General features: G+C 45.9%; 1 protein-coding gene across 3 annotated transcripts in view; it reads right to left on the reverse strand.

Annotated features, from left to right (window-relative positions):
• Positions 1 to 1,786: 1,786 nt before the first annotated feature.
• CERS4 (ceramide synthase 4) overlaps positions 1,787 to 12,635 on the reverse strand; it is a 60,751-nt gene continuing 49,902 nt past the window's right edge. For all 3 annotated transcript variants that reach the window (XM_042886869.1, XM_042886871.1, XM_042886870.1), the window contains exons 8-12: positions 9,679 to 9,771; positions 8,355 to 8,483; positions 7,981 to 8,087; positions 7,423 to 7,579; positions 1,787 to 3,726 (exon numbers count right to left, since the gene is read on the reverse strand). In XM_042886869.1, coding sequence (XP_042742803.1) covers positions 3,535 to 3,726; positions 7,423 to 7,579; positions 7,981 to 8,087; positions 8,355 to 8,483; positions 9,679 to 9,771 — 678 coding nt within the window. In that variant the 3' untranslated portion in view covers positions 1,787 to 3,534. The remainder of the gene's footprint in view (positions 3,727 to 7,422; positions 7,580 to 7,980; positions 8,088 to 8,354; positions 8,484 to 9,678; positions 9,772 to 12,635) is intronic.

Below are 12,635 nucleotides of genomic sequence, written 5' to 3' on the forward strand. Positions count from 1 at the left end.
TTTCCAGTAACTCATGGTACGTTGTGCCAATCTGCTCGGGCCAAATGTAAGCAGCTCCTCGCATTTCCACCTGGGACTTCCATCAGTTTCTGACACCACCATGGTTTGAAACAACAGCGACCCTGCTCAGTTGGTAACTGAACTCTTTATTGTGTCAGCTCCCTCTTGGCTCTTGGGTGAATACCACCCAGGCTGAAGGTTTGCTGTTATTCCATTGCTGTTTCTTATAGAACCCCTTCATGCCCATCATTTGGTGGGATGCAGCCTCAGCAAGAAGACAGCTGATGTGGACACTGCCTGCTTCCAAGTAGGGAAGCCTTATGCAGGCAGCAACAGGCAGCTCCAGCCTGATCCCTTCTCAGCCCTTTTATTTTAAGTCTCCTATAGTTTTCCCAGTGTTTTTCAGAGCAGATTACTGCTGCCCTTTGTTTCTCAGTGTATTTCCTGGTATGTCCAGATCAATCTGCCAAGCTTACGAGTCCTTTCCTTGTTTAGACATGACTTCAGCTTTCTGCTGCTTCTTAGGGACGCCCCTGCCTGCAGGCACTGTCTGTTGCACATGTGCAGATGAGAAAAGCAATGTTGTTTGAAGCGCAGTCATCCAGTAAAGGCTCCCTTGGGCATACGTGTCTGAATCAAGAAACACAGTGGATGCACTTCTCCCATGTTTCCAGTGCGTGCTTTAAAAACACAACCCCAAGCAGTGCCCACTGGAGCCAGCAGCTCGGTGCCAGCTGCCAGCCCTGGGGCCCAGCTGTTCCAGTCTCCAGCTCAGCACTGCACAGCTGCCTAAAGACACCAGGAGAGGTTCTCTTTCTCACAGCTCACCTGGAGCTGGACATTCCATCTCCCCTGCAGCTTGATGACACTGCTTGGCGCACACATGGTGCGGTGCACTCCTTTGTTGCACACAGGGCTGATAAGGATCAATTGCAAAGAGATTCTGCTGTTGCAGCCGGAGCTCCATTCGCTCTGCTGGGTTATTTTAGCAGACGTGACATGGAGTTTTGCTGCAGGTTTTTACAGCAGCTTCTCAGTTTTGAGGTCTGTGATGCTCCAAGAGGAACTGCGTCCATGGGTGGTGATAAAGGGAGTTGATGCAATGAATTCAGAAATACTAATGCAGCACTCACAAACTTCCTGACACCAGAGCAGACATAGAGCGAATGTGGAGCCACTGTGGGGAGAAAACAGCACACAGAGCTTCGCTGAGCCATAGCAATTTGATGGCAAGAAAAATTCTGATTCACCACTGCCATGCTCAGTTACTCAGTTGAAGTGTCCTAATTCAGCCCCCAAGAGCCCTCCCAAATCCTTGATGCATCCTTTCACAGTGATCAGATCAGCCTTACAATGAGCCTGGACAGAGCATTCTGCTCTTCAGATGTGTTGAGATTTTACAGCATCAATCCTTGCTACCCTTCTGAAACCTCACGACAAAGAAGACTCCAGATGCATTTCCCTTCCCACGTCCCCACAGCTCCAAATCACCCTCCAGGCTGTGGACTCCCATTGCTCTGTCACTGTCACGTCACCTGGACTGCCTCTAGATTTAACACAGGGGTGCCCCAAACTGCTTCAGGGCCAAATGAAGCTTCACCAAGCAGGACACAAAGGAGGCAGCTGCTGCTCTTTTCTGGCCGGCCTGATACGGCTGAATGCTCTGCAGCATCACCTCCATGCACGCTGAGTGTTCAACAGCCCTGGCAACAGCACCCAGACGTGTCACCAACCAGCCTGGTCACCTCCTGAGAGTCCAAGAAGTAGAAAAGAGCCCAGAGAGCCAAACCGTTCAAAAGTAATTTACAAAGAACTGTTACATTCAGTAGTACAAAATGATACATAACCATTCCTCCTGAGCTCACCGCCTGCAGAGGAGTGGCAAGATTGCACATGTGGATTACAGAAACATGACCGTATACAGAAATTGTACTCTGAACTCTAAATTACCCCAACATCCAGAGAGAAGCTATCTTCAACAAACATGGATTTAATGATCCGCATGAAATGATGATGCAGGAAGAGATGCTCTGCTCTGAGTATGTCACTGCCCTGGAATCAATCACCTGTGCTGGAACCACTTTTCCCTCTGAAGTTATCCAATATATTTTGATTGAAACCTAAGACCAAAGGCTAAAATCAAAGCTTCCCCAGTCATATTTCAGGTGAACTTGGTGAGCTGCTGAAAACCCTCATCCTACTAGACTGTCATTTGCCTCTTAACTTTATAAATGTGCATCACCTCCTAGAATTGGGCATTTCCTTGGTCCGTGTCCATCAGTTAGCATTGGGCCTTGCCAGGCACAGACAGGGAAGCGTCTGCATGGCCTGCGCAGGCTAAGTCCCTGCTATTGTAACAGCAAATCTGTTAGTAATGTGGTTTCATAGTTTAATAGATCTATAAGACAGAAATCTGTGCCATACCTATTTAACTCTCCTAAGGCATTACAGAATCAAAAGTCTAAAACTACACAGGATATAAGATACAAAACGTCTAAAGGAATGAATCAGAATTGCATCATGACTTCACTGCCTACTGCTTTAAACTCCCAACACATCTAGGCAGCGGCCCCAGAATTAGAAGCCTAAATTAAAGCATTGTGCCATGAAGTTCAGCAGATCTTCTCTGATTCTTCTCCCTCTGAGAACAGGGGTGTTCCATTCCCTTCTTACCACAAGCTGACTGCAAATATCTCCCACTGTGCCAATCATCCTACATAAAAACATGAGCACTTGATCGGTGTTGTCTTCTAGAATATCAATTTCCTTGTCCCCTCTCTTCTCCTGAAATTGGTACTTTCCAAGATGGGATTCATTATCTGACAGCTGAGACACAACTGCTTGGATTTTCTAGCCCCTACAACCACGACTGGGGTGGGAACTCTCTTCATTACAGCCTTTGGAGTTCCCCCCCTTTGAGGCAACAGTGCTGACAAGAGAAGGGACTGAGATCCATACATTACAAAACCAGTCACATGGCACACAGCAGCATTTCCTGTACGAAAATGTTTTCTCCTGTATCTTTCCAAAGCTTTTATACCACTATACACAGTTTCAATGTTACGAGTACGTATGGGGCACCTCTGCTCTTGAAGGAAGTGTCCCTGTGTTAAGGTTTAGAGTTTCACACTTGCTGTCCATAGTCATTAGTGGCAGTGGGCTTTGCTTCCAGAGGCCATTCCAAATAGATTCCTATCAAACAGCATTAGGCAGTTAAGAGGTGACATTGTCCAACATCATCCACTGTTCTGAGTGTTTTTCAAGATCAACATGTTTAACACCTGCTGTGATATTGTCTAATTCAAGTCAAACCACTTGGATCCCCTTCTATTTGCCTCAAGGCTACAACCTACAGAAAACTTACGTTGAAGAAAGACCAAAAACTCCCCTCAGATATCACTAACTGTACACAATTCTGTTTACAATAAAAACAAATTTAGTTATGATACTGCAATTGCAATCTTTTATATCTATACAACAAGCAAAACTGCTTCTAAAGATGGTGGACCGGATTCATGACAGACACAAAGAGGGCTATCTTTCCTTGACGTGGCCATTGGTGAGATGGGCTCTGCTGTTCAGTGGCTCAGGCCCATTCCTCTGGATGTCATTGCTGCTCGTGACATTGCTGAAACGTGCAATCCCATTTTTCTCTTTTTCCATCATGTTTTCTCTTTCTTCATCCACATCACTCTCTTCTGTTTCACTTCTCATGTCCTTTTCCATCTACAAAAAATGTAAATGAGAAACAGTTCAAATGCAGAAGTGTACAAAAAGCAGTGCTAGCTGAGCCACACTGCTCCTTCAGCCACCTGCCTGCAGCATGCATTTCTGCAGTGTGCTTTTAGCTTTAGCTCACCTTTGCAAACAGTTTCATTTCTGTCCCAATTAAATCTTAACTGTGACCCTGATATTCATTATACAAACAGGTTGAAGCAGCCCCAAATCACAACTGCCCAGGAGTGAGGACAGCCGTGTCAGAGTGAAGAGATCCACGCTGCTGCTTTGGGCATCACCGTGCAGAAGAAGGGAGGGGAAAGGCCATGCATCAAAATCTTACGTTTTCCAAAGGGGACACGAAAATGGGTGCTGCAAGTCCAGCACTCAGAATCACAGGATCACAGCACCGCCTGAGTGGGAAGGGACCCACAGGATCCCTGAGTCCAGCTCTGGCTCCACAGCACCACCAAAACCCAAACCCTGATGGTGTCCCAATGCTCCCTGAACTCCAGCAGCTCAGGGCTGTGGGGCCTTTGGTCTCCAGGGCACGCTGCTGCCTCAGACCCAACTTGCTCTTGACCAGAATCCCCAGGTCCTGTTCTGCAGGCTGCTGTCTGGCCTCTGATCTCCCTATTGTAGCCATGGCCAGGGGCTGCACACCCAGGGGCAGGATTTGGCCCTTGCTCTGGCTGGACTTTATGATGCTGGGAATTGCCCAGCCCTGCCATTTGTCAAGGACTGTGCAAGGTCTCTTCACCCTTGAGGAGGTCAACAGCTTCTCCAATTTCAAGTCCTGTATCCTGTATCCAGTGTGTCCAGTAAAAAGGACAAGCTCTAGAATGGAGTTCTATTGCTGGCTGCCAGCCTGATGTAGCCCCATTTATCATAACTCTGTGAGCACAACCCATCAGCCAACTTTTTACCCATCACATTATTGTTTGGTCTAGCTGTACGCTAGATATTTTGTCCTGAAGGATACCATCTGAAAGAGTACTGAAAGCTTTGAGGACATCCAAAAAGATCACACTAGCTGGCTCCCCTTGGTCAGTGAGGTGGGATCCTTGTTAAGCGCGTTAAACAGGACCTTCCTCTCATGAACCTGTGTTGGCTGTGATCAGTGAGCGCAGGCTGTTTTCTTCCCAGCCACTGAAGTCAATTTGACAGGCCTATAATTAGCATGATCTTTTTTCTCGCCTTTCTTGAAAACTGGGAGAATGTTTGCCAACTTCCAGTTTACTGGGACCTCTCCAGACTCCTAAGACTGTTGAAAAATACTTGAGAAAACTCTTGGAGTACCCTGGGATGAATCCATCAGGCCCTATAGACTGAAGTGCATCCAGCTGGAGCAGCACGTCCCACATCACAGAGCTACTCAACTCTGCATTCAGATTTATATTCAGTTTTTTTTTTCCCTTGCTATCAAGAGATCTGCAGTCCACTTTTGTAAATATTTATTTCCTTGCCTAAATAAAGTGATAAATAAAGTGATAAAATGACAGATTAGAGAAAGCAACCTAACATTCATTGGCTTCTCAGGCTGCTTTTACTCTGCCATACAAGATGCCAAAATTGGGAACCCATTCAAAGTGTCCATGCTCTTTGGTGGGAAGTGAACTGAGAGCTGCAAGCTTCGTTAAGACCGTGTCCATTGATGGACATACTCTATGGCCTCAATTTTCTACGTATGTTCTTCTGGATATATTTCTTGGATCACATTAAGCAGACTGAAGTCTGAAGCCTTTTTTAAAGATCTCCAATCCCCAGAGCAGTTAGGAATAAGAATCTGAACTTGCAGTGAATTCATATTGCCCGGAAGAGCAATAAGAATAGGAGATGCCACTTTTTGTGAGCAATCTATGTCATTCTGGAATTGGCAGTTGAGGAGCTATGCACAAAGAGCACTGATCTGCAGCATAAGTGCAATTAGTAATCGGTAGTACTCTTCTAAGTGTTTTTTTTAATTCAGAAATGCAGAATGTGGCTGAGGCCTTACACCTAGCAAGGTCCCCAGAGGAACTAACTAGACAGCTGCATGAACTAAAAAGGTGGTTGCCTTTATGAGGAAGTGAAACCTGTTACGTCAGGATTTGGCTGAACCCTAATTACTGAGGATTAGAGAACACCATATGTAAAGGTGATGCAGATAAACCTGGAGCCATGGAGGAAAATTACAGGGGTCAGCTGGGTGGGCACAAGGGGCTGTGGACAGTGGACTCAAACTGGCCAAAGGGATATTCCATGCTGTATAACATCAGCAATAAAAGCTGGGGTAAAGGAGGAAGAAGGGCATGTGCAGAGTGATGGTGTTTGCTCTCCCAAGAAAGCATTATGCAAGATAAGCCCTGCTTTCCTTGAAGTGGGAAGCAGTGCATGAAGTCCATGGGAAGCAGTGAATGAATTCCTTGTTTTGCTTTGCCTGATCAACTGTCTTTATCTCAACCCAACAGTTCTAATATTTTTCCCTTTCTGATTGTCTCCCATCCCACCGGTGGTGAGTAATGAGTAGCTGTGTGGCATTCAGATGCCTGCCAGGGTTAAGCCACAACACTTACAGATAAAACATGAAAAAATCTGAATGTGCTCCAGCCTTCCTGATAGCTCATTTATTTCTAATAAGGCCACTTATTACCTCATCATTTAACACTGTAATAACTGTAGTGGCATTTCACCCCACATGAGAATTAGGAAAACAGCAGAAAGGCCTCTTCAGTCACCTCTTCATTTTCTGCAGCGTGTGAAGTTTCTTGTTTTAATTTGTAAGTAATTTGCTCTGTGCTACCTTAAGGGAAGGCTGATGAGGAAGCTCTGGACAATATGGATGAAGATAAGTTATTCATGCTTGTTCTTAGTTCCCCTAAGACAGAATTCATAGAATCATAGAATCACAGAATCACCAAGGTTGGAAAAGACCTAAAAGCTCATCCAGTCCAACCGTTCACCTCTTACCAACAGCTCCCACTGAACCATGTCCCTCAACACAACATCCAGCCTTTCCTTGAACACCCCCAGGGTCGGTAACTCCACCACCTCCCTGGGCATCCATTCCAGTGCCTGACCACCCTTTCTGAAAAGTAATACTTCCTCATGTCCAGCCTGAATCGCCCCTGCCGTAGCTTGAAACCATTCCCTCTGGTCCTATCATGACATGACACGAGACTCTCTCCTATGACACGAGAGAAGAGGCCGACCCCCAGCTCACTACAGCCTCCCTTCAGGAAGTTATAGAATTCCCCAGTTGGAGGGTAAGAAAACAACTCATCCCAGGGTATGAGGTCAACTCCCACAGAGCACGAACTCGTTTCTCCTAGACTGTGTCCTTGGCAGATGGCCAACCTGATGACTTGAGGTCATGTCTTTGATTCTGAGAAGAATTTCATGCTGAGCAGCAGTTTAGTTTCACAGCAGATGCCACATGCTGTAGTCAGAAAGAATGGGATGCATTTCACTAAAGTTTATGCAGCTGCATCTCAGGCATGGAACACTGCTCTATGACTGATAGAGACAAACAGGCAATACCTAGCTGCGATCTCGAATGGATTACGCCTACTGAGTGCCCCTTTTGCCAGATGGATAGGAGTCTACATATGTAATTACATTAGTACAAGAAAGAATCAATCCCAAATAAACTTCTATGTTCCCAAGTAGCTTTAGGGCACCCTCCCTCCCCGTGTGATGCACAAGGGACTACAAGCTGATTCCTACCGTGCCCTGGAGCATGAACTTGTAGACCATATGAATAATGAGGCAGGACCAGAAGATGTGAAGCAACTGTAGAGTTATCAGGAGAGCATTCACAAAGTAGTATCCAAAGAAGGGCTGGAATATCTCCATGGAGTAGTAGTAGGTGTTATAGAGCACTCTGCAAGAGAGAAAGAATTGCACTGAAGGGTACTCATGTTCTTAGCAGGGCTGTAAGCCCCCAAAAGCTCTTTGTCATAGAGGAAGTTTCAGGTCAGTCATTTCCTTCTTCCATATAACATGTGAGTTTCCCACTGGAAACAGAGTAGAGCCAAAAGACAAGGACTCTTCTGCAGTATACATCGGGTCTTTACGACTCCTCTACAAACTGCAAAGCAGACCACCCTTGTTTACCCCAAGGCAGGTGCAACAGCCATATGACACTGTAATCTACACAGATATCAGAGACATGAGCTCAAGGATTGAAAAGCAAAGGCTGTAGCAAAAGATTCAGTCCACAGCTGAATTATCCTGCCTCTGAGAAGGCAGTTTTTTTATTTTCCTTGACTGCAGCAGACTCACGTGTAGGGGAAAATGACCAGGCGGCTGATGAGGAAGACAGCTGAGAAGATCATAAAGAGGCTGTCACAGGTTTTTTTCCACTTCATGTAATTGAATATCTTAGTTGGCTGGAAGGAGAAAGAACAACAAAACAAAGCAGGCCTAGACACTGCATCTGCACATGCTCCAAGAAGCTAATAAACCAGATATAATACTATCCACACGCAGGTAATCATCTCTCCTCTGTAGGGCACCTTAAGCTAGGTCAAGAGATCAGCAATGAGTTATCAGTGGAATAATGCTTGGCCCTTACTGCATTAGATCAAAAGACAGCATTTGGCTGAGGAGCATCGCTGCCAGCTAGGTTTTACCTGGCAAATAACCTTGGAGCTCACCTCTAGGAAGCAATCAGAAGCATCATGAATCACCATCACCAGTGTCCCAATGCGGATGTAATTGGCACAATATGAGAAACTGATCAGGAAGATGGTTGCAGCATGATGGACTATCTGCTCCTTGAAGTCCTGAAGAAAAAGGGGACAGGAGAAATAAAACACACGGTGTACCTTCTGTCTCAGTTAGAGCATGTCTCCTGCAGGAAGCGATAAAATCTCTCAAAAAACCTCTCACTGTAATGTCTCAGAATAATAGAATCATAGAAACCTTGGAGTTGGAAGGGACCTCTGAAGGTCATCTAGTCCATCTCCCCTGCAGTAAACAAGGACATCCACAGCTAGATATCAGGTTGCTCAGTCTTGTCCAGCCTGATTCTGAGCATCTCCAATGACAGACATCTACCACATCCATGGGCAACCTGTGCCAGTGCCTCGTCACCCTCACTGTTAAAGACATTTTCCTTATATCCAATCTAAATCTCCCCTCTTTTAGTTTGAAACCATTTCCCGTTGTTCCATGACCATACACTCTGCTAAAGAATCTGTCCCCTTCTTTCCTGTAGTTTTTCTTTAGATACTGAAAGGCCGCTTCAGATCTCCTCAGAGCCTTTCCTTCTCCAGGCTGCACAGCCCGAGCTCTCAGCATGTCCTCATAGGAGAGGTGCTCTGGCCCTGGGATCATTTTTGTGGCCCCCCTCTGGATGCGCTCCAACAGCTCCATGTCTCTCCTGTACTGAATCCTCCCCACCTGGACACAGTGCTCTAGGCAAATCTACAGTACTGAGCAGAGGGGCAGGGGAACCCCCCTCACCCTGCAGACCACACTGCTTTTGATGCAGCCCAGGATACGGTTGGCTTTCTGGGCACATTGCTGGCTCACGCCCAGCTTCCTGTTCACCAGTACCCCCAAGTACTTTTTGGCAGGACTGTGCTCTATCCTTATATCCCCAGCTCGTATTGGCAGTGGGGGTTGCCTTGACCTGGGTACGAGGCCTTGCACTTAACTTTGTTGAACCTCGTGAGGTTCTCCCACACCCACTGCTCAAGTCTGTCTAGGTCCCTCTGGATGGCATCCCATCCCTCTCGTGTGTCTATCGCATCCCATGTGGCAGCTCACACCTTCCCATGCCAGGGTTTGCATTCCCCACCTCCCAGAGGAAAGGGAAGTGAGTGACTGGGAATGGAAACTCCTGGCAATGTGCAAGGCCAGAGTGCCACAGAACATCAGACCGGCACTGTAGGTGCTACACACTCTTGAACACTCTCCCGAGCTTTAAGCTTGCATTCTCTTTATGCTTGACTCTTCCCTGGTGCTGTCACTCACCTTCCTCTTCACATCAAAGGGCAAGGTGAAGACCAGTGAGCAGTAGAAGGAAAGCTCCAGCATGTAGTACCAGAACAGAGAGGGCTGGAGAGGCTGCAACACCAAGGGAGAGACAGTGATATACCCATCAGATAAAGCAGAGAGAGAGATGGAAACCACAGCTCCTCTCTATGCAAAAAAAAAAAAACAAACCAAAAGAAAAAACAACCCATGAGATCACCACCATGAAAAGATCTGGTTCCTGCAGCATCAGGGGGGACAAAAATCAACAGAACAATCTAGTCACTAAACAAACATCAGCTGTGCTGAGGTAGAAACAAACAGCAGGGGACACTCTACTTTGCATTACCATGAGGAATATTGGGGAACTGGGGGAAGTTGCAGAAAGTCTTTGCTCTCTTCAGCACTGTGTGAATTCCTGAGCTGTCACTGCAGACCTTAGCAAACTCTATATACTGTTTCACTGCAGTGGAGCAGATTAGGACTTGAATAAATCATTCCCTTTGACAGCGTTCAGGGAGACGCTTCAGATCTCTTGGACTCTGTCACAGATTTTTCAGTCTAATCAAATTATCCGGCAAAGGTACAGTGCTCCTGTGTGTGAACAGGAGATCATACAGCGTGAACACTCATCTACATTCTTCTGAGTAATTTTTTCTGGGGTTTTACATGTGGAAGACTAAAAGCTCCAACGCAATTAGCAAGGTGTGTGCAAATTAAGCAGTAATTTTTCTGTTGGGAGCTCTGGATCAGAAGGCATTCATTTTGGGAGAAGAGATTTGGGAGAACAGATGCTTCTTTTGCCCTTGTCTGTACCACAGAGCATGGTTTGTTTAACAGAAATTATATTTAGAATATTCTTTGTTCCTGTTAGGACACAGGTATGTTCTTGACCCTTCCTACTCTTTTCCAGTGGAATGTTACCAGATCTGGTTTTGGTCTTTTCTATTTATTACAGCTGTTAGAAAGGGTTCTGTTATGAGGGTTTAAATTTTTCTGGAAAATACATGTACTGCAAATGTACAGAAGAGAAAATGAGGATCCGTAGAGTCCTATTCATACACCACCTGTTTGCACAAATTCACCCTTAAAATTTCTGCCTTTGGGTGACAAAAGATATTTGGAGGCTTGGTCTGAAAGATAGTACCTCACTCCTCACTCATATGCCCCATCATTGCTTCTGTGCTTAACCCTACGCACTGTATTTCCCTTTACAGGTTAGCAAATCTCAATGGACATTCAATTGCTCTAACTCTGACTGCCAGACCAAGCAGCCCTGCAGCACAAGCAGGGCTTGTCTCACTTTGTCTTGCTTCTGGAATCAAACTGTACTTCAACCTTTCCTTCAATTAATGAAGAACTTATTTCTCACCCAGGATGTTCTTGCATTGTAAAACCCTATGCATGGGAACTCCCTGCACGATACCAGTGGAAATTATTATCCTGCCAGAAACACTTCACAGCCTTTGGATTGCAATGAGCAAATGCTGAAGGGAATCAAAGTCTACCAAGTCAATAGCAGCCTTTTTGCCTCCTTCACTGAGCTCTGAATTGCACTGTCAGAACTCTGAGCATACCAGCAGACTCTGCAAAGGATTCCTCTGAGGGGGTTTAGCTGCCTGTGGTCAAGATCAGTTTCTCAGAGGGCCCATCTGTTTCCCCTCAAATCACAAGAGCTGTGAATGAGCTGTGTGAGAAAGAGCAGTCAGTACCTCATCGGGGCCCTCCTCTCTCGGCTCAGGAGCTGTGTTTCAATTCCAACCTTTGTGTCTGTTCTTGCTTGAACTATGCTAGAGGTACATTGTGTGTGCTGATGTACTTTACTCTCCTGGATCCACACACTCCATTTTAGACTTATCCTCTACCTGCAGACTTGCCTGGTGACCTGAGCACTCAGCTGATCCCATCTGCATCCGCTCTTGTGCTTTTCCTCTTGACACTGACTGCTGCTGTCAACCTTTTCTCCCAGTTGGTTTCCCTTGTAGGGCAACACACTCCTTTGGTATCTGACATAAAAGGCAGATTTCATCTGCTCAGGAAGAAGTAACTTAACTAAAGATACTGAACTATTTTTCACAGAATCACAGAATGGCTGAGGATGGCCCATCTGGAGGCCACCTGGACCAACCCCTGCTCAAGCAGGGCCACCCAGAGCAGAGCAGCACTGCATTCAGTTAATTAGAGCCCTCTGGGCAGAGGGTTAGAATCATAGAATCATATGTGGGGGTTCCAGCACTCGGTCACTTACACAGTGGAAAGTGCTCCCTTTTCCCTTTGCTCTTAGCTCTGACATGAGTTCAGACTCCTCTAGTTTTGCCACAATACTCTGAAAATATTTCCCAGATGAAGCCTGTGGGATTCGTTTAGCTTGCAAAGGCTTTGTCAGCTCTGTGACGACCAACGATTCTTGCCTTTCACTGACAAGGACACAGTCCTGCAGCAAACCAAAAATGGTTCAGTCTTGGAGAAGGAATGAAATGATACCCAGGTGTCTCACTAATTGATTCATAATGCTAATCAAGCCTGTATTTAAGAAGGCTGCTGCTATATAACAGTCATAAAAACATAAAGAAAAAAGGTGGAACAGTCAGTGGTTCGTGCGCAGTGGGTGAAGCCCCATCCTAACTTGTCAACTTATGAAGTATGAATAGCTGGGGAGGCAGATGGGCAAGAATATATTTGTTTTTTTGTGATCCTTTAGCTGATAGGAGATGCTGGAGATCTCCAGCCCTCTGGACAGCTTCTCACAGTGCTGTTGTGGGAAAAAACAAACAAACACAGAATATACATTGGAGAACTGTAAAATAACATCCTACAAAATTAAAGGAAATGATGCTGTGTTGCTACTGGCCATGGTGCCAGTTCCTCTGGGAAACAAGCTCATGGGGAGCACTGTGGACATGATTCTTTGGTGTAGTGGAAGGATTACACCTCTCAGAGCATGTCCTCTGCTCTGT

Source organism: Lagopus leucura, unplaced genomic scaffold (assembly GCF_019238085.1).
Source record: "Lagopus leucura isolate 7727_CA_CO unplaced genomic scaffold, USGS_WTPT01 Super-Scaffold_100064, whole genome shotgun sequence".
Classification (NCBI taxonomy): domain Eukaryota; kingdom Metazoa; phylum Chordata; class Aves; order Galliformes; family Phasianidae; genus Lagopus; species Lagopus leucura.